This window comes from Ranitomeya variabilis, chromosome 5, assembly GCF_051348905.1.
Source record: "Ranitomeya variabilis isolate aRanVar5 chromosome 5, aRanVar5.hap1, whole genome shotgun sequence".
NCBI lineage: Eukaryota > Metazoa > Chordata > Amphibia > Anura > Dendrobatidae > Ranitomeya > Ranitomeya variabilis.
The window spans coordinates 662,886,027-662,906,367 of NC_135236.1; the positions used below are offsets into that span (position 1 = coordinate 662,886,027).

Consider the following 20,341-nt stretch of genomic DNA (forward strand, 5'->3'; position numbering starts at 1 on the left):
GCACATGCACCAGGCCCTCATACTGATGTCCCCGAAGGCAAGCGGGCCCTCTCCTGCTCAGTGCCCCGGCTCTTGCCTAGGTGCGCCGGGAGCTGATGCAGGCCCTGGAGAATATTCTAAAACAATTCTTGCTAAAAGAAAAAAATGTTAGAATTGCTGCTCTTTCATTTAATGACGCACCACCCCCAACAAAGAATAATCAGTCAATACACTATATGTGCAGCAAAATTGTGTGTTTGACTCATACAATCTTCTTACTAAACCAAACCTTCATATGACTATACTGATTGGAGAATTAAAAAGTTATCACTTTAGGAAAGAGGAAATGAAGGGTTAAGTGACTGGGTGTAACTACAACTTTGCCCTTTGTTCAGCATTAGACACTTTCAGTTTCCTTTCTTCCTTCTTCCGTCAGCCATGGCGTCTGCTGATCTGAGGGACGAGCTGCTCTGCTCCATCTGTTTATCTACATTTAAGGACCCTGTGACGCTGAGATGTGGACACGACTTCTGCTGGGTCTGTATTGAGCGTGTGCTGGATACACAGGACGGGTCTGGAGTTTATTCCTGTCCTGACTGCAGAAAAAGATTTCAGGAGCGGCCGACACTGATGAGGAACATAAATCTCCATAATGTCGCAGAACGTTTCCTGATTACTCAGCAAGAAAAAGAGGAGATCACCGGGATCTGCTGCACTTACTGTGTGGACTCTCCTGTACCTGCTGTTAGATCCTGTCTACACTGTGAGGCTTCTCTGTGTGATAAACACCTGAGGGTTCACAGCAAATCACCAGAACACGTCTTATCTGATCCCAGCACTTCTCTGGAGAAAAGGAAATGTTCTGTCCATAAGAAGATCCTGGAATATTACTGCACCGAGGACGCTGCTTGTATCTGTGTGTCCTGCAGATTGGCCAGAGAACATCGGGGACATCAGGTGGAGACGCTGGATGAGGCCTCAAAGAAGAAGAAGAACAAACTGAGAAATGTTCTGCAGAAACTGATCACAAAGAGAAAGGAGACTGAGGAAAGAGTCCGGAGTCTGGAGGAGTGCAAGAGAAAAGCTCAAGAAAAAGCAGGTGGAGAAGCCGAGAGAGTCACTGCCCTGTGTACAGACATCAGGAGACGGGTGGACGACCTGGAGAAGAAGCTCCTGAGTGAGATCTCCAGGCAGGAAAAGGAAGAGTCACTGTCACTGTCTGCTCTGATCCATCAGCTGGAAATAAAGAAGGACGAGCTGTCCAGGAAGATGAGACACATTGAGGAGCTGTGTAACATGACGGATCCACTGACTGTCTTACAGGAACCAGACACCGGTGACTTGTGTGATCCTGAGGAGGAGGGAGGTGATGAGGACACAGGGGGACATGATGAACAGCCCCATGATGGAGATGACCTGGATGTGGCTGTGATCTCACACACATTACACACATTATGTGAGGTAATATCAGGTATAAGGAGCGGGATCTATGAGGAGGATCCTGCAGACATATTACTGGATGTAACCACAGCTGCTAATAATCTCCTTATATCAGACGATCTGAAAACTGCAACTGGGACAGAAGAGAAGCAGAAACGTCCAGAAACAGCAGAGAGATTCCAGTGTAATCAGGTGATGAGCAGGAGAGGATTTACCTCAGGACGACATTACTGGGATGTGGAGATCAGTAGACCAGGGTGGTGGAGGGTGGGGATGTGTTATCCCAGTATAGTCAGGAGGGGAGATCAGTCACTGATTGGAGAAAATAACAAGTCCTGGAGTCTGGAGAGATCTTATCATAATCAGTATTCAGTGAGACATGACAGTAAAGAGATCCGGTTACCTGACAAGATCTGCAGTGATAGAGTCAGGATATGTCTGGATTATGAGGTCGGGCAGTTGTCCTTTTATGAGCTGTGTGACCCCATCAGACACTTACACACCTTCACTGCCGCCTTCTCCGAGCCCCTTCATGCTGTATTACATATAGATCACCCATTATTTTGTGGTGATGACTGGATTAGAATTTGCAGCTGAACAATAATAATTGTTGTAAGAAATTTGCCCGGAGACCGGTGACATCACAGGGAGGGGAATCTGATTGGCTGAACAGTTAATATAACAGGTCATGTGATCTGTGGACCCCATTATGGACGACCCCCCCAGGATCATTACTGTTATTAGTTTTAGGGGAGGTTCACAAAACCGTATAAAAATCATTCAGAGTTTAATCCAGAAAAGTGGGACGACTGTATACTCACTTATCCTCCGTGTACCATTAGTTTTTAACAGCAGCTATTAACCATTTACAGTAACCTGTGTTACAGAATAACGATGTATCCGTAATAATCAGATCCTATACCGTGGCGCTGTATGGCATTATATTTTATTTTTATTATTTTTTTACCAACCCATAGACTCATCTGATTTACACAAGAAACTCACATGTCACAGTATAGCGTCCGATCTTTACGGATACATTACAATTCTGTAACGGGAATATGGGCCAACCATAGAAGCAGGGGCGCACAATGAAAGAACACCTCCTGGCCATGGTAGTCGATAGCGGCCGGCCACACACAGCTGACAGTGGGGCGGGTGGGACTCACTGCAGACCAGGCTGAGACCACGTGGCATTGCTATGGCACCCGGTGGCGCGCTGGGATTTGATCCGGCCGGAGTTCAAACAGGGTTCAGAGGTTTGTCATGTACAGCGTGCTAGTAAGCACACCTATGAACCCTCCGGATCTGAGGAAAATTCTGAGAAGACAGGCAGAGGCCGCCATTACAGTATGCCACAGGCTCACAGCAGCCCACAGGCCAGACTGAGTACCAGACTGAGACTCCCACTCTCCAGTGCCTGCGCACCCTGCAGTAAGTGATGTCCACGTCCATGAACAAAAAAAAAAGGAGTTCTATGCAATTAGATAAAAAAAACTTTATTAATAATTACAAATACAATTAATATAGACAAAAAAGGACAATTGACCCTGGTAAAAAAGCATGGGCCTCCAGGCATAAATGTCATTACAATTTAAGTCAGGACATCAATGATGTTACATCACTGTGGTAACAATCCATTATAAGTGCATTATGGCAGCAAAATGCAAAGTTTAAAGCAAGTGCAAGTCTAATCTAGCCTAGCTGCCTATTGACAAAGTGCACACAGCATCAGGGATCAAACATCTACCATCAAACTAAGGAAGTTCCCAAACATCGGTATGTATATTATAAGCAGAAAGTAGTGAATCTGTCAAATATGCTCAATGCTCACCCATGATGTATTGCTATGCCACGGCGCCAGACCCAACCCCGACGCGCGTTTCGCGTTTAGCTTTATCAAATAGGGATATAATGGATTGTTACCATAGTGATGTCCTGACTTAATTGTAATGACATTTTTGACTGGAGAGTGGAGACCCATGCTTTTTTACCAAGGTCAAATGACCTTTTTTGTCTATATTAATTGTATTTGTAATTATTAATAAAGTTTTTTTTACCTAATTGTATAGAACTCTATTTTGGGGGGTTTTCATACACACATACTGCTGCAGAGTTCTGTTAGCGGCCATCTTAGTCTGCAGCAGTACAGTGCTCATGTGATAATGAATTCATCTATTCTCTAATGCAAAGAAAGATCCAATATGGGATGTCTGCATGGAGTGTAATGAAATACCTGAGAGCCGCTGTAGTGTGTTAGGGTATGTTGCCACGCTGTGTACTTGCAGCGCTTTGGACGCAGCAGAAACCCCTCTCCACCCAAAGCGCCGCCCCCTGTTGTACGCGCGTTCTAAAATTTTACAACCTGAACGACCATGGCTTGCCCCCCTAGTTTTGATCCTGGGTACACCCATGAACAGGAAACTAAATGGTTAATAGCTGCTGCTGTAAAAAAACGAATTGTACACGAATGATGAGTGAGAAAATAATCGTTCTACTTTTCTGGATGAAACTGATGATTTTTTATACTCTCGTGTGAACCTCCCCTTAGGCCACATTCACACGGTCAGTATTTGACCTCAGTATTTGTAAGCTAAAACCAGGATAATACAGAAGTGGTGACGGGTTTCTATTATACTTTTCCTTTCCTGGTTTTGGTCACAAATACTGAGGTAAAAAAAAACCTCAACGTGTGAACATGGCCTGAAAACAAATTGGTTTGTGTCTCCTTTTTTAGAGATCTGCTTTACTTTTCAGGGCTTGTTTTCCACATTATAAGCTGTAGTTTTATAGCTGCCATTTTTGGGTCTTCTGATTGATTTTTTCAGGGAATTGTGGTGACGTAAAGAAACAGAAATTCTGGAGTTTTGATTTCTTTCCTTTTTTGCTTCATGATATTCACCGTACAGGTGAAATTATTAAACATTTTCAACAGGTTGGACTTTTCTGGAAGCGGGAATGCGAAATATTTTATGTTTTAAATTGTCATTGTTGGTAACTGGGAAAGTACAATATTTTAAGGGTGAGTGTCCACGGTCAGTTAACGCTGCATGTTTGACGCTGCAGCGTCAAACACGCAGCGTCCAGATGTTCCAGCATAGTGGAGGAGATTTTTTGAAATCCCGTGTCCACTATGCGTGGAAACCTGCACGCGGCGGCCCTGCGACTCCGGACATGCGTGTCTTTTCAGATCGCAGCATGTCCGTGCTACCTACGGCGACGCTGCGTCGCCGCAAGTAATATCACAGGGCCCTATGGCGAGGGGTGCGATGATCCCGGATGTGTACAGTACACATCCGGCATGATTGTGTCCCAGAAAGGGGGCGGGGCTTTGCCGCTCCGGCGATACCGCCGGCCATCCTAAGCGTGGACACGCACCCTAATTGTCTTTTTTTTTTGTTCATATTTTCTAAAACTTTTGTTTAGTTTATCCTTCTTTTTCAGTGTTGCAGTCGTTTGCTCTCTTGTACTATATACTGTATAATCTCAGGATTGCTGTATACAGTCACTGGCAGTTTCCTATGAAGCTCAGTCACAATCTGGGCCTTACAATAGGACGGAGGGGGCAGAGACGCGACCTATACATATTGCACATAGTGAGGAATTGATAGATAAAGTGTAACAGGAGAATGTATAACTGCTCCTCATACAATAATCTGTGTGACAACCTTATTCCACCTTTCTATCTCGCAGGACAAGGGTTGTCGTTATGTTATGTCCCGTGTTGGTCACTTCTGTGATATTTCTGCTTTTCTATCATTTTGGAGATTGTGTTTTTCCTTTTCTTGTAATCCTCACACTGTATTATATCTAATGTAACCACTCGGTATAATAAACTGTCCTCTCCTCCTGTAATATTACTACTGTCACGTGTCTCCTTGTGATATAGTGGGGGCTGGAGGCGCAGCTGTAGGGGGCTCACGGCCAGCCATCGCACCAGGGCCAGAAGAATAAGAAGAGACGATCCGGACTCATGGAAGAGTCAGCAAACCCCAACCGCCCCCGATCTTGTCTGAAACTTCCTGGAAACTGGTGATTCCTAAAGGTTTTCTTTATTCAGGAGGCCAGGAACAGGTCGCGTCTCCTGACTTCACAGTTCTCTCTATTCGGATCATCTCTTATTGGCCATTGCCCACTATGGAGGCCATAGTACAATGATATTGTAATGATATTATGGCAGGTGCTCCACCCTCCCCGATAGTATAATGGCGACCTATCCTAAGGATGTGTGATCATTATAAAAGTAGTGGACAACTCTTTATACCCAACGTGTCTTTCTATAAATCCCCACATGCTCTCTTCATGGTGTTTGTCTCCCACTGACTTCAATAGTAAATAACATGTACAGAACCGCGATGGATTATTTATCAGAAAACTGTTCAGTGGCCATTATAGAGGTATTCTCATCTTACACATTATGACGTTGTCACCGTCAGGGCTGAAGTGATCATGTGGCACCCCAGGAGTTCGGGTACCACAGTAGTCCTGCCTCTCTCTCGGGGAAGGTAGTGCTATGCCTGGAGACAAGTGAGATTCCCTTTCGGTAGGTTATCACACACTCAACACCTTCCAAATCCAGGCCAGGAGGGGATGCTCAAAACCCTGTTTTAGGGTAGCTTCCCTGTATAAAGATTACGGTTTGGAGGAGGAGCTAGATTAGTCTGTAGGGACAGTGAGTGAGAACAGACAGGAACGGAGCACAGTGGAGATATAGGACTCCAGGAGGCTACGAGAAAGCCCCCAAGGAGTCAGTGCACAGAAACCGGAGGGCATAGAATTACATGGATTTTTCCCATATTCACCTGTGGTACAACAGCACCTTGGAGCCTGGATTCACCGTGTAAAGACCCAGCAAGTACGGCTCAAGCTGCCTACCATACAGGAACCTGTCCCAGTGGCAGCAGGGACCTCAGTAACAGCAAGCGCAGTGTAGAAGGCTTCTACCTGACCTGCCAAGGGGATTCCGCTTGTCTCTGGACTGCCTGGATTCCTAAGTGACCTGTTACGGCTGCGTCTAGTTCGGAGTTGATTTTTTTTGTGGTCCTCAAAAAATCAACTCCATTCTAGCTGATTCACTAGTGAGTAGGGTTGAGCGAAACGGGTCGATCATTTTCAAAAGTCGCCGACTTTTGGCTAAGTCGGCGTCTCATGAAACCCGATCCGACCCCTGTGCTTGTCGGCCATGCGGTACGCGACTTTCGCGCCAAAGTCGCGTTTCAATGACGCGAAAAGCGCCATTTCTCAGCCAATGAAGGTGAACGCAGAGTGTGGGCAGCGTGATGACATAGATCCTGGTCCCCACCATCTTAGAGAAGGGCATTGCAGTGATTGGCTTGCTGTCTGCGGCGTCACAGGGGCTATAAAGGGGCGTTCCCGCCGACCGCCATCTTACTGCTGCTGATCTGAGCTTAGGGACAGGTTGCTGCCGCTTCATCAGAAGCAGGGAGAGCGTTAGGCAGGGTCCACTAACCACCAAACCGCTTGTGCTGCAGCGATTTCCACTGTCCAACACCACCTTCGGTGTGCAGGAACAGTGGAAGCTATTTTTTTTTTTTTTTCCCCTCAGCGCTGTAGCTCATTGGGCTGCCCTAGAAGGCTCCGTGATAGCTGTATTGCTGTGTGTACGCCACTGTGGAAACCAACTGCTTTTTTCAAAGCACATATCCTCTTGTTCCTTCCTTTCTGCACAGCTATCTTTTTTGTTTGTCCACACTTTTTATTTAATTTGTGCATCAGTCCACTCCTATTGCTGCCTGCCATACCTGGCTTACATTACTGCAGGGAGATAGTAATTGTAGGACAGTTTTTTTTTTTTTTTTTGTTTTTTTTTTGTGGGAGATTAAGATTGGCATTTCTGCTACAGTGCCATCCCTGTGTGTGCCATCTCTCACTGAGTGGGCCATAGAAAGCCTATTTATTTTTTCCGTGATTTGTGTTCTAAAATCTACCTCAACACAGAAACACTACATCAATCAGTGGGAGAAAAATATTGGCCTCAGTCAGGGCTTGTGTGCCACTGCTGTGTGTGCGCTATCTCTCATTCAGTGGGCTATAGCAAGCCTATATTTTTTTTTTTTTTTTTTTTTTAATATTATTTGGTTTCAAAAGTCTCCCTGAAAAAAAAAAAAAACCTAAAAAAACAGTGGGAGAGTAATATTGCCCTTTCAGCTTGTGTGCCAGTCTTGACTCCTGGGTGTGCCACCTCTCTCCCTCTCATTCAGTGGGCCATAGAAAGCCTATTTATTTTTTTTTTTAAATATTATTGGGTTTCTAAAGTCTCCCTGAAAAAAACAAAAAATACATAAAAAAACAGTGGGAGAGTAATATTGCCCTTTCAGCTTGTGTGCCAGTCTTGACTCCTGGGTGTGCCACCTCTCTCCCTCTCATTCAGTGGGCCATAGAAAGCCTTTTTTTTTTTTGGTTTTTTTAATATTATTTGGTTTCTAAAGTCTCCCTGAAAAAAACAAAAAAAAACATAAAAAACAGTGGGAGAGTAATATTGCCCTTTCAGCTTGTGCGCCAGTCTTGACTCCTGGTTGTGCCACCTCTCTCTCTCTAATTGTGGGCCATAGAAAGCCTTTTTTTTTTTTTAAAATATTATTGGGTTTCTAAAGTCTCCCTGAAAAAACAAAAAATACATAAAAAAACAGTGGGAGAGTAATATTGCCCTTTCAGCTTGTGTGCCAGTCTTGACTCCTGGGTGTGCCACCTCTCTCCCTTTCATTCAGTGGGCCATAGAAAGCCTATTTATTTTTTCCGTGATTTGTGTTCTAAATTCTACCTCAACACAAAAACACTACATCAATCAGTGGGAGAAAAATATTGGCCTCAGTAAGGGCTTGTGTGCCACTGCTGTGTGTGCTATCTCTCATTCAGTGGGCTATAGCAAGCCTATTTTTTTTTTTTTTTTTTTTTTTTTAATATTATTTGGTTTCTAAAGTCTCCCTGAAAAAAAAAAAAAACCTAAAAAAACAGTGGGAGAGTAATATTGCCCTTTCAGCTTGTGTGCCAGTCTTGACTCCTGGGTGTGCCACCTCTCTCCCTCTCATTCAGTGGGCCATAGAAAGCCTATTTATTTTTTTTTTTAAATATTATTGGGTTTCTAAAGTCTCCCTGAAAAAACAAAAAATACATAAAAAAACAGTGGGAGAGTAATATTGCCCTTTCAGCTTGTGTGCCAGTCTTGACTCCTGGGTGTGCCACCTCTCTCTCTAATTGTGGGCCATAGAAAGCCTTTTTTTTTTTTTTTTTTTTAAATATTATTTGGTTTCTAAAGTCTCCCTTAAAAAACAAAAAATACATAAAAAAACAGTGGGAGAGTAATATTGCCCTTTCAGCTTGTGTGCCAGTCTTGACTCCTGGGTGTGCCACCTCTCTCTCTCATTCAGTGGGCCATAGAAAGGCTATTTATTTTTTTGGTTTTTTTAATATTATTTGGTTTCTAAAGTCTCCCTGAGAAAAAAAAATAAATAAATTAGGTGGGAGATTAATATTGACATTAGTGCTTGAGTGACAGTCCTGCGTGTGTGTCATCTCTGTGATTTTGTGCCACAGAAAACAGAGTGTGTAACATTGTGCCTGATTTTCCTTGTGGTCTCACCAACCTGTTAAGGGATATTGAAATCATACTGAAGTTATAGCTCACCGTGTAAGTTGTTTGACAGCAACAAATAAAGTTACTTTGGTTAAGATTTTAAAACAATGAGGAAGTCTGGTGCAAGAGGTCGTCGTGGGCGTTCATTGTCAGCTGGTAATGATGGTAGTGGTAGTGGAGCATCAGGTGGTCGTGGGGATAAAAATATTCCACCTAAGTCTGGAGCTGTGGAGCCAGTTTCGTCGTCAGGCTACACAAGGCCTCGAACGCTCTCTTTTCTGGGAGTAGGAAAACCGCTTTTAAAGGCGGAGCAGCAACAGCAAGTTTTGGCTTACATTGCAGACTCAGCCTGTAGCTCTTTTGCCTCCTCTTCCGAAACTGGTAAATGTAAAAGCAGCGCGTCGCTTGTGGATGTTCACGGTCAGGGACAAGTCGCTTCCTTGTCCTCCTCAGCAAAAACTACAACAAGAGAGAAGGATGCAGCAGGCGACACAACGGGTCACTCCATGGAGCTCTTTACACATACCGTCCCTGGCTTAGAAAGTGAAACATTTAACAGGCCATGCCCATTACAAGTATATTCTGACATGGAGTGCACTGATGCACAGCCACAGCCAGAGTACTATGCTGCTCCTTTGACTCAGACCACCACATTGCCCTCTCAGGGTACAGATCCACAATCAGACCCTGATGAGACTATGTTGCCCCGCCACGAACGCTATACCACCGACCGACACAGTGACACAGACGAAGTTGCACACGAGCTCGAAGAGGAGGTAATAGATGACCCAGTTATTGACCCCGATTGGCAGCCATTGGGGGAACAGGGTGCAGGCGGCAGTAGTTCAGAAGCGGAGGTGGAGGAGGGGCCGCAGCAGGCATCAACATCGCAACAGGTTCCATCTGCCGGGCCCGTATCTGGACCAAAACGCGTGTCAAAGCCAAAACCTGTTGGAGCACAGCGTTGCCATCCGGTTAAAGCTCAGTCTGCAATCCCTGAAAAGGGATCAGAGTCTAGGAAGAGTGCAGTCTGGCATTTTTTTAAACAACATCCAACTGATCAGCGCAAAGTCATCTGTCAAAAATGTTCAACTAGCTTAAGCAGAGGTCAGAATCTGAAAAGTCTAAATACTAGTTGCATGCATAGACACTTAACCACCATGCATTCTCAAGCCTGGACTAACTACCAAACGTCCCTCAAGGTTGTAGCACCCTCGGCCAATGAAGCTAGTCAGCAACGCAACATCCCTTCCGTCACTGTAAGGCCACCATTTTCCGCACCACCGGCAGTATCTGTGCAGGTTTCTTTGCCAGCCAAAAGCAGTCAGGGTCAGGGAATCACCAGTTTTGTAGGAGGAAATATTGCATGTAGGGCACCGGCGGAAACAATACCGTCTCCAACCGTCTCTCAGTCTGCCATGTCCACCGGCACACCCGAAAGTTCCACGATCTACAGCTCTCCAGTCCAGCTCACCCTACATGAGACTCTGGTTAGAAAAAGGAAGTACTTATCCTCGCATCCGCGTACACAGGGTTTTAACGCCCACATAGCTAGACTAATCTCGTTAGAGATGATGCCCTACCGGTTAGTTGAAAGCGAAGCTTTCAAAGCCCTGATGGAGTACGCTGAACCACGATACGAGCTACCCAGTCGACACTTTTTTTCCAGAAAAGCCATCCCAGCCCTGCACCAGCATGTTAAACAGCGCATCGTCCATGCACTCAGGCAATCTGTGAGTACAAAGGTGCACCTGACTACAGATGCATGGACCAGTAGGCATGGCCAGGGACGTTATGTGTCCATCACGGCACACTGGGTGAATGTGGTGGATGCAGGGTCCACAGGCGACATCAATTTAGGGACAGTTGTGCCTAGCCCACGGTCTAGGAAACAGTTGGCTGTAGGCGTTCGCACCCCCTCCTCCTCCTCCTCGTCCTCCTGCAGAAGCTACAGCTCTTCCACAGAACGCAGTCGGCCAACCACTCCATCGGCAGATGACACTGTTGCACACCAGTTGTCCCATTATGGGCCAGCTACTGCCAAGCGTCAGCAGGCTGTATTGGCTATGAAGTGTTTGGGCGACAACAGACACACCGCGGAAGTTCTGTCCGAGTTCTTGCAACAAGAAACGCAGTCGTGGCTGGGCACAGTAGATCTTGAGGCAGGCAAGGTAGTGAGTGATAACGGAAGGAATTTCATGGCTGCCATCTCCCTTTCCCAACTGAAACACATTCCTTGCCTGGCTCACACCTTAAACCTGGTGGTGCAGTGCTTATTGAAAACTTATCCTGGGTTCTCCGACCTGCTCCTCAAAGTGCGTGCACTTTGCTCACATATCCGACGTTCGCCTGTACACGCCAGCCGTATGCAGACCTATCAGCGGTCTTTGAACCTTCCCCAGCATCGCCTAATCATAGACGTTGCAACAAGGTGGAACTCAACACTGCACATGCTTCAGAGACTGTGCGAACAGAGGCGTGCTGTTATTTATTTGTGGGAGGATACACGGGCAGGCAGTAGGATGGCAGACATGGAGTTGTCAGGTGTGCAGTGGTCGAAGATACAAGACATGTGTCAAGTCCTTCAGTGTTTTGAGGAATGCACACGGCTGGTTAGTGCAGACAACGCCGTAATAAGCATGAGCATCCCCCTAATGCGTCTGCTGATGCAAAGTTTGACGCACATAAAGGAGCAGGCGTCTGCACCAGAGGAAGAGGGAAGCCTTGATGACAGTCAGCCATTGTCTGGTCAGGGCAGTGTACAGGACGAGGTAGCGGGCGAAGAGGAGGTGGAGGACGAGGAGGATGATGGGGATGAGTATATTTTTAATGCGGAAACTTTCACGGGGGCACAGGAAATTGGTTGCGTGTCACGGCCGGGTTCTGGTTTTTTGAGGGACACAAGTGACGTAGATTTGCCTGCAACTGCCCCTCAACCAATCACAACCGGAGATTTGACAAGTGGAACTTTGGCCCACATGGCGGATTATGCCTTACGTATCCTACAAAGGGACACACGCATTACGAAAATGATGAACGATGACGATTACTGGTTGGCCTGCCTCCTTGATCCACGCTATAAAGGCAAATTGCAAAATATTATGCCACATGAGAACTTGGAACTAATATTAGCAACCAAACAATCAACTCTTGTTGACCGTTTGCTTCAGGCATTCCCAGCACACAGCGCACGTGATCGTTCTCACACGAGCTCCAGGGGGCAGCAGACTAGGAGTGTTAGGGGTGCACACATCAGAAGTGGCGTTGGACAGAGGGGTTTTCTGACCAGGTTGTGGAGTGATTTTGCTATGACCGCAGACAGGACAGGTACTGCTGCATCAATTGAAAGTGACAGGAGACAACATTTGTCCAGTATGGTTACTAACTATTTTTCATCCCTTATCGATGTTCTCCCTCAACCGTCATTCCCATTTGATTACTGGGCCTCCAAATTAGACACCTGGCCAGAATTGGCAGAATATGCATTGCAGGAGCTTGCTTGCCCGGCAGCAAGTGTCCTATCAGAAAGAGTATTCAGTGCTGCAGGGTCAATATTAACCGAAAAAAGGACTCGTCTGGCTACCCAAAATGTTGACGATCTAACATTCATTAAAATGAACCACAACTGGATTTCAAAATCTTTTGCCCCACCTTGCCCGGCCGACACCTAGCTTTCCTATGAAAAGCTCTTGCCTGTGAATTACTTTTCTAATGTCTAATTTGCTGCTGCAGATTGTACAGCATACGACATGTTTACACCTCCCTAAATGGCCAAACTCCCCACACGGGGCCGTGGTATCGCGACTTGGCGCAAGCACCCGTGAGACTGCTGTTTGTCTGAAGAGGTGGGTGTGCTCGCTTTTGGTTGACGGCATTGCTACTGGGTCCCTCATAGTACAATGTAGTGTCTCTGGCGGTGGTGGTGCGCACCCAACGTCAGACACACCGTTGTAACATGAGTGGCCCTGGGGCGGTCCCGCCGGCCTCAAGAGAGTTCCCCCCTACCCCAGCTCAAACTGGGCTCTACTACGTGCAAAATTATGTCGCACAGCTCCACCAATCTTTAGTCTATTCGCTGACATCATTCAATGTCTGGCACTGACAATACAAATTTGTAGACATCTATGATGCAACTTAAAGTAGTCTGTGTCTGTGTCCTATATTGGCACCATTAAATAGTTACTGCCAAATTACTATGTCAGAAACACAGCAGATGAGCCCACCCCTGTACCTAAGTATGCCATCTTTTTTTTTGTTTTGGTTGTTTTGCGAGACATTAACATCTATTTATATTTTGGGAGTACTGGGACAGACACTCCTTGCACTACTCCTCCACTCAGCACCAAGCTGCCTGCCCGTGTATCCATGTAACCGCTGTAAAACTGCCATGAGCCTATTGTTTGTTATTTTAGGCCTTTGATAGCCTGTCTGCGGTCCCTACTCCTCCACTGACCACCAAGCTGCCTGCCCGTGTATCCATGTAACCGCTGTAAAACTGCCATGAGCCTATTGTTTGTTATTTTAGGCCTTTGAAGCCTTTCTGCGCTCCCTCCTTCCACTAGTCCTCCACTGACCAGACCACTGCTGCCCGTGTACCCCTGGAACCAATTTTAAAGTGCCTACAGCCAGCCCATTTTATTGTGTTAGGCCTTCGAAGCCTGTCTGCGGTCCCTCCTTCCACTAGGCCTCCACTGACCAGACCACTGCTGCCCGTGTACCCCTGGAACCAATTTTAAAGTGCCTACAGCCAGCCCATTTTATTGTGTTAGGCCTTCGAAGCCTGTCTGCGGTCCATACTTCCACTAGTCCTCCACTGACCAGACCACTGCTGCCCGTGTACCCCTGGAACCAATTTTAAAGTGCCTACAGCCAGCCCATTTTATTGTGTTAGGCCTTCGAAGCCTGTCTGCGGTCCATACTTCCACTAGGCCTCCACTGACCAGACCACTGCTGCCCGTGTACCCCTGGAACCAATTTTAAAGTGCCTACAGCCAGCCCATTTTATTGTGTTAGGCCTTCGAAGCCTGTCTGCGGTCCCTCCTTCCACTAGGCCTCCACTGACCAGACCACTGCTGCCCGTGTACCCCTGGAACCAATTTTAAAGTGCCTACAGCCAGCCCATTTTATTGTGTTAGGCCTTCGAAGCCTGTCTGCGGTCCATACTTCCACTAGTCCTCCACTGACCAGACCACTGCTGCCCGTGTACCCCTGGAACCAATTTTAAAGTGCCTACAGTCAGCCCATTTTATTGTGTTAGGCCTTCGAAGCCTGTCTGCGGTCCATACTTCCACTAGGCCTCCACTGACCAGACCACTGCTGCCCGTGTACCCCTGGAACCAATTTTAAAGTGCCTACAGCCAGCCCATTTTATTGTGTTAGGCCTTCGAAGCCTGTCTGCGGTCCATACTTCCACTAGGCCTCCACTGACCAGACCACTGCTGCCCGTGTACCCCTGGAACCAATTTTAAAGTGCCTACAGCCAGCCCATTTTATTGTGTTAGGCCTTCGAAGCCTGTCTGCGGTCCATACTTTAAATACTCCTCCACTCACCACCAAGCTGCCTGCCCGTGTATCCATGTAACCGCTGTAAAACTGCCATGAGCCTATTGTTTGTTATGTTAGGCCTTTGATAGCCTGTCTGCGGTCCTTACTTTAAATACTCCTCCACTCACCACCTAGCTGCCTGTGTATCCATGTAACCGATGTAAAACTGCCATGACTGCCTACTGTTTGTTATTTTAGGCCTTTGATAGCCTGTCTGCGGCCCCTACTTGCAATACTCCTCCACTGACCACAATGCTGCCTGGAGTGCCTGCCTGTGTATCCATGTAACCGATGTAAAACTGCCATGACTGCCTACTGTTTGTTATTTTAGGCCTTTGATAGCCTGTCTGCGGCCCCTACTTGCAATACTCCTCCACTGAGCACAATGCTGCCTGGAGTGCCTGCCTGTGTATCCATGTAACCGATGTAAAACTGCCATGACTGCCTACTGTTTGTTATTTTAGGCCTTTGATAGCCTGTCTGCAGCCCCTACTTGCAATACTCCTCCACTGACCACACCAATGCTGCCCGTGTACCCCTGGAACCTATTTAAAAGTTCATAGAGCCTAGTTATATATTTTATTTACTATTAATAAGGCCATGATGGACTACGCTGTACCACGCTACAAGCTAACCAGTCGACACTTCTTTTGCGAGAAAAGCCATCCCAACCCTCCACCAGCATGTAGAAGACCGCATTGTCCATGCACTCTGGCAATCTGTGAGTACAAAGGTGCACCTGACAACAGACGCATGGACCTGTAGGCATGGCCACGGAAGATTACGTGTCCATTACGGCGCAATGGGTTAATGTGGTGGATGCATGGTCCACAGGGGACAGCCTACTAAGTCTGTCTGCAGTCCCTAATTCAAATTGTCCTCCACTGTCTAAATCGGAACTTCCACCTTCTGGCTTTCGGCCTATAGTATCAGAAATTAAACTGCATTTGGCCTTCAACTTTGGTTAGGGCCTACTAACGGCTTCTGCCCCTCCCTGGTGTTGCCCTCAACTAAATAAAGCTGAGCTTCAACCTTCCGGCTCTCATTATGTGGTTTTAAAAAAAAAAATGGTGGTTAGGGCCTACTAACGGCTTCTGCCCCTCCCTGGTGTTGTCCTCAACTAAATAAAGCTGAGCTTCAACCTTCCGGCTCTCATTATGTGGTTTAAAAAAAAAAAATGGTGGTTAGGGCCTACTAACGGCTTCTGCCCCTCCCTGGTGTTGTCCTCAACTAAATAAAGCTGAGCTTCAACCTTCCGGCTCTCATTAAGTGGTTTTAAAAAAAAAAAAAATGGTGGTTAGGGCCTACTAACGGCTTCTGCCCCTCCCTGGTGTTGTCCTCAACTAAATAAAGCTGAGCTTCAACCTTCCGGCTCTCATTAAGTGGTTTTAAAAAAAAAAAAAATGGTGGTTAGGGCCTACTAACGGCTTCTGCCCCTCCCTGGTGTTGTCCTCAACTAAATAAAGCTGAGCTTCAACCTTCCGGCTCTCATTATGTGGTTTTAAAAAAAAAAATGGTGGTTAGGGCCTACTAACGGCTTCTGCCCCTCCCTGGTGTTGTCCTCAACTAAATAAAGCTGAGCTTCAACCTTCCGGCTCTCATTAAGTGGTTTTTAAAAAAAAATGGTGGTTAGGGCCTACTAACGGCTTCTGCCCCTCCCTGGTGTTGTCCTCAACTAAATAAAGCTGAGCTTCAACCTTCCGGCTCTCATTAAGTGGTTTTAAAAAAAAAAAAATTGGTGGTTAGGGCCTACTAACGGCTTCTGCCCCTCCCTGGTGTTGCCCTCAACTAAATAAAGCTGAGCTTCAACCTTCTGCTCCAAATTACCATTTTAAAAAATGCAATAGGCTTTTCCGGCCTACTAAAGGTGTCTGCCCCTCCCTGGTGTTGTCCTCAACTGAACAAAGCTGAGCTTCCACATTCTGGCTTTCGCCCTATACTATCAGATATTAAACTGCATTTGGCCTACTAGTGTGGTTAGGCCCTTGAAACAGTGTCTGCTGCTCTTGGGTTTGCTACTCCACTGAACAAAGCAATGCCGCCTGTTTAGTCCTGTTACCAATTTTGAACTGCATGTAGCCTACTTTATTCTTTGGCCCTATATCTGTTTCCTCCTCATCCTGCCCATTGCCCAGCCACTGCTAAATGAGTCTGCTGGTACATTGACCTAGACCACTACATTCCCCTTGTACTCTACACAGCCAGAATCTGTCCCTGCTGAAAGTAAGGTTCCCCTTCCCGCATGTTATACCACCTTACACAGGGACAAAGAGGAAGGTGCAGATGAAAGTGCAGGTTCCTTCATCAGGTGGGGGGGCATACTCGTTGGCGACGTCACTGGCACAGGGCCCCTCAGAGTACGCAAAAGTGTCGCTGCTGGTGGGAGGCGCCCCCGCCATGCAAACACACCGCCGTACTTTGAGGGGCCCTGTGCCAGTGGCAATGCGAACGAGTGGGCCCCCCCCCTGCTTGCTCAGGATCACAGCACTTGCAACTTTTAAATACTTACCTTTCCCTGCAACACCGCCGTGACGTAGTCCGCATTTCCTGGGCCCACGAAAAACTTGAGCCAGCCCTACTCCCCCCACAACTTTCCCCCAATTCCCTATGCCCAACTATTATTATACAGTTAATTAAGATTGGCAAGCTTCAGAAACAAGAATGGATGTTTTTGGCATTAAAATGGGCACTGTAGGTGTTTTCCTGGCCTCCACTCACTGCCGACTATGCTTCCCCATTGACTTGCATTGGGTTTCGTGTTTCGGTCGATCCCCGACTTTTAGCGATAATCGGCCGACTGCACTCGACTCGACTCTGGACAAAATCGGGTTTCCCAAAACCCTACTCGATCTTAAAAAAATGAAAGTCGCTCAACCCTACTAGTGAGCCGTCTAGATCGAAGTTGATTTTTTGGGGCCTCATTCAACTCCACTCTAGACTGCTCACTACTGAAATGACTAGATCGGAGTGGATATTTTGTGATCCTCATTTCAGTAACTCCACTCTAGACAGTTCACTGGTGAGGTGACTAGATTGGAGTTGAATTTTTGAGGCCTCACTGTAGTCACGTTTTTGATGACCTCATTTTAGCCACTCCACTCTAGACGGCTCACTGGTGAGGTGACTAGATTGGAGTGGATTTTTTGATGATCTCTGTGCAGCTTCTCCATTCTAGACCGTTCAGTTTCTACAGTGATGTTCCTCAAAAAATCAACTCCAATGTTCAGAATGGAGCTGATTCCAGGAGCCTCATAGACTGCAATGTAGTGGAATTGGAAAGTATACACACACATCTACTATATAATTGTCTAAGGGCACTTCCGTCTGTCTGTCCTTTCTGTTGTGGTTATTCATTCGCTGATTGGTCTCGGCAGCTGCCTGTCATGGCTGCCGTGACCAATCAGCGATGCGCACAGTCCAGAAGAAAATGGCCGCTCCTTCCTCCCCGCACTCACTGCCCGGCGCCCGCATATACCCCTCCAGTCGGCGCTTACACAGGGTTAATGGCAGCGTTGACCGCGGTGTAACGCACTCGGTTAACGCTGCTATTAACCCTGTGTGACCACCTTTTTACTATTGATGCTGCCTATGCAGCATAAATAGTAAAAATATCTAATGTTACAAATAATAAAAAAATAAAAAATAGTTACATACTCACCCTCCGGTGGCCCCCCCGGATCAGGAACCGGCCTTTCCCGCTCCACGCCCCGGTGACCGCTGGATGCATTGCGGTCTCGCGAGATGATGATGTGCGGTCTCACGAGACCGCTACGTCATCATCTCGCGAGACCGCAATGCACTCTTGGGACCGGAGCGCGCAACAAGCATCGGGTACCGGCCGCTCCAGGAGGTGCAACAAGCATCGGGTACCGGCCGCTTCGATCCGGAGGGTCCAGGAGGTGAGTATGTAACTATTTTTTACAGGGATGTGGTGTATACTATGTGACTGGACAATATACTACGCAGCTCTATGCTGTATACTGCGCGGCTCTGTGCTGTATACTGCGCGGCTCTGTGCTGTATACTGCGCGGCTCTGTGCTGTATACTGCGCGGCTCTGTGCTGTATACTGCGCGGCTCTGTGCTGTATACTGCGCGGCTCTGTGCTGTATACTGCGCGGCTCTGTGCTGTATACGCGCGGCTCTGGGCTGTATACTGCGCGGCTCTGGGCTGCAAACTGCGCGGCTCTGGGCTGTATACGCGCGGCTCTGGGCTGTATACGCGCGGCTCTGGGCTGTATACGCGCGGCTCTGGGCTGTATACTGCGCGGCTCTGGGCTGCAAACTGCGCGGCTCTGGGCTGTATACGCGCGGCTCTGGGCTGTATACGCGCGGCTCTGGGCTGTATACGCGCGGCTCTGGGCTGTATACGCGCGGCTCTGGGCTGTATACTGCGCGGCTCTGTGCTGTATACTGCGCGGCTCTGTGCTGTATACTGCGCGGCTCTGTGCTGTATATTGCACGGCTCTGTGCTGTATATTGCACGGCTCTGTGCTGTATACTGCACGGCTCTGTGCTGTATACTGCACGGCTCTGTGCTGTATACTGCACGGCTCTGTGCTGTATACTGCGCGGCTGTGCTGTATACTGCATGGCTGTGCTGTATACTACGCGGCTCTGTGCCGTATACTATGTGGCTGCCCAGTATACTATGTGGCTGGGCAATATACTACGTGGCTGGGCAATATACTACGTGGACATGCATGTTCTAGAATACCTGATGCGTTAGAATCGGGCCACCATCTAGATATATATATATATATACACTCACCGGCCACTTTATTAGGTACACCTGTCCAACTTCTTGTTAACACTTAATTTCTAATCAGCCAATCACATGGCGGCAACTCAGTGCATTTAGGCATGTAGACATGGTAAAGACAATCTCCTGCAGTTCAAACCGAGCATTAGTATGGGGAAGAAAGGTGATTTGAGTGCCTTTGAACGTGGCATGGTTGTTGGTGCCAGAAGGGCTGGTCTGAGTATTTCAGAAACTGCTGATCTACTGGGATTTTCACGCACAACCATCTCTAGGGTTTACAGAGAATGGTCCGAAAAAGAAAAAAAATCCAGTGAGCGTCAGTTCTGTGGGCGGAAATGCCTTGTTGATGCCAGAGGTCAGAGGAGAATGGGCAGACTGGTTCAAGCTGATAGAAAGGCAACAGTGACTCAAATCGCCACCCGTTACAACCAAGGTAGGCCTAAGAGCATCTCTGAACGCACAGTGCGTCGAACTTTGAGACAGATGGGCTACAGCAGCAGAAGACCACACCGGGTACCACTCCTTTCAGCTAAGAACAGGAAACTGAGGCTACAATTTGTACAAGCTCATCGAAATTGGACAGTAGAAGATTGGAAAAACGTTGCTTGGTCTGATGAGTCTCGATTTCTGCTGCGACATTCGGATGTTAGGGTCAGAATTTGGCGTAAACAACATGAAAGCATGGATCCATCCTGCCTTGTATGGAGCATCTTTGGGATGTGCAGCCGACAAATCTGCGGCAACTGTGTGATGCCATCATGTCAATATGGACCAAAATCTCTGAGGAATGCTTCCAGCACCTTGTTGAATCTATGCCACGAAGAATTGAGGCAGTTCTGAAGGCAAAAGGGGGTCCAACCCGTTACTAGCATGGTGTACCTAATAAAGTGGCCGGTGAGTGTATATATATCAGCCTTATAATTGTAATAATTTAATGTTTTTATTTTTTAGATACTAGCTCAAAATACTAGCTCAAACGGTTATATTTATTATGTATTTCCAAAGGGCATTTTTTTTCATGAT

General features: G+C 47.0%; 1 protein-coding gene across 2 annotated transcripts in view; it reads left to right on the forward strand.

Moving 5' to 3' along the window:
* Nucleotides 1-297: 297 nt before the first annotated feature.
* The window catches only part of LOC143776812 (E3 ubiquitin/ISG15 ligase TRIM25-like), a 37,962-nt gene continuing 17,918 nt past the window's right edge, over nucleotides 298-20,341 (forward strand). Inside the window, exon 1 of one of the 2 annotated variants that reach the window (XM_077266567.1) lies at nucleotides 298-1,611. In XM_077266567.1, coding sequence (XP_077122682.1) covers nucleotides 418-1,611 — 1,194 coding nt within the window. In that variant the 5' untranslated portion in view covers nucleotides 298-417. Of the gene's footprint in view, nucleotides 3,429-20,341 lie in introns of those variants that run through there. The other variant, XM_077266566.1, reaches the window with a different exon arrangement.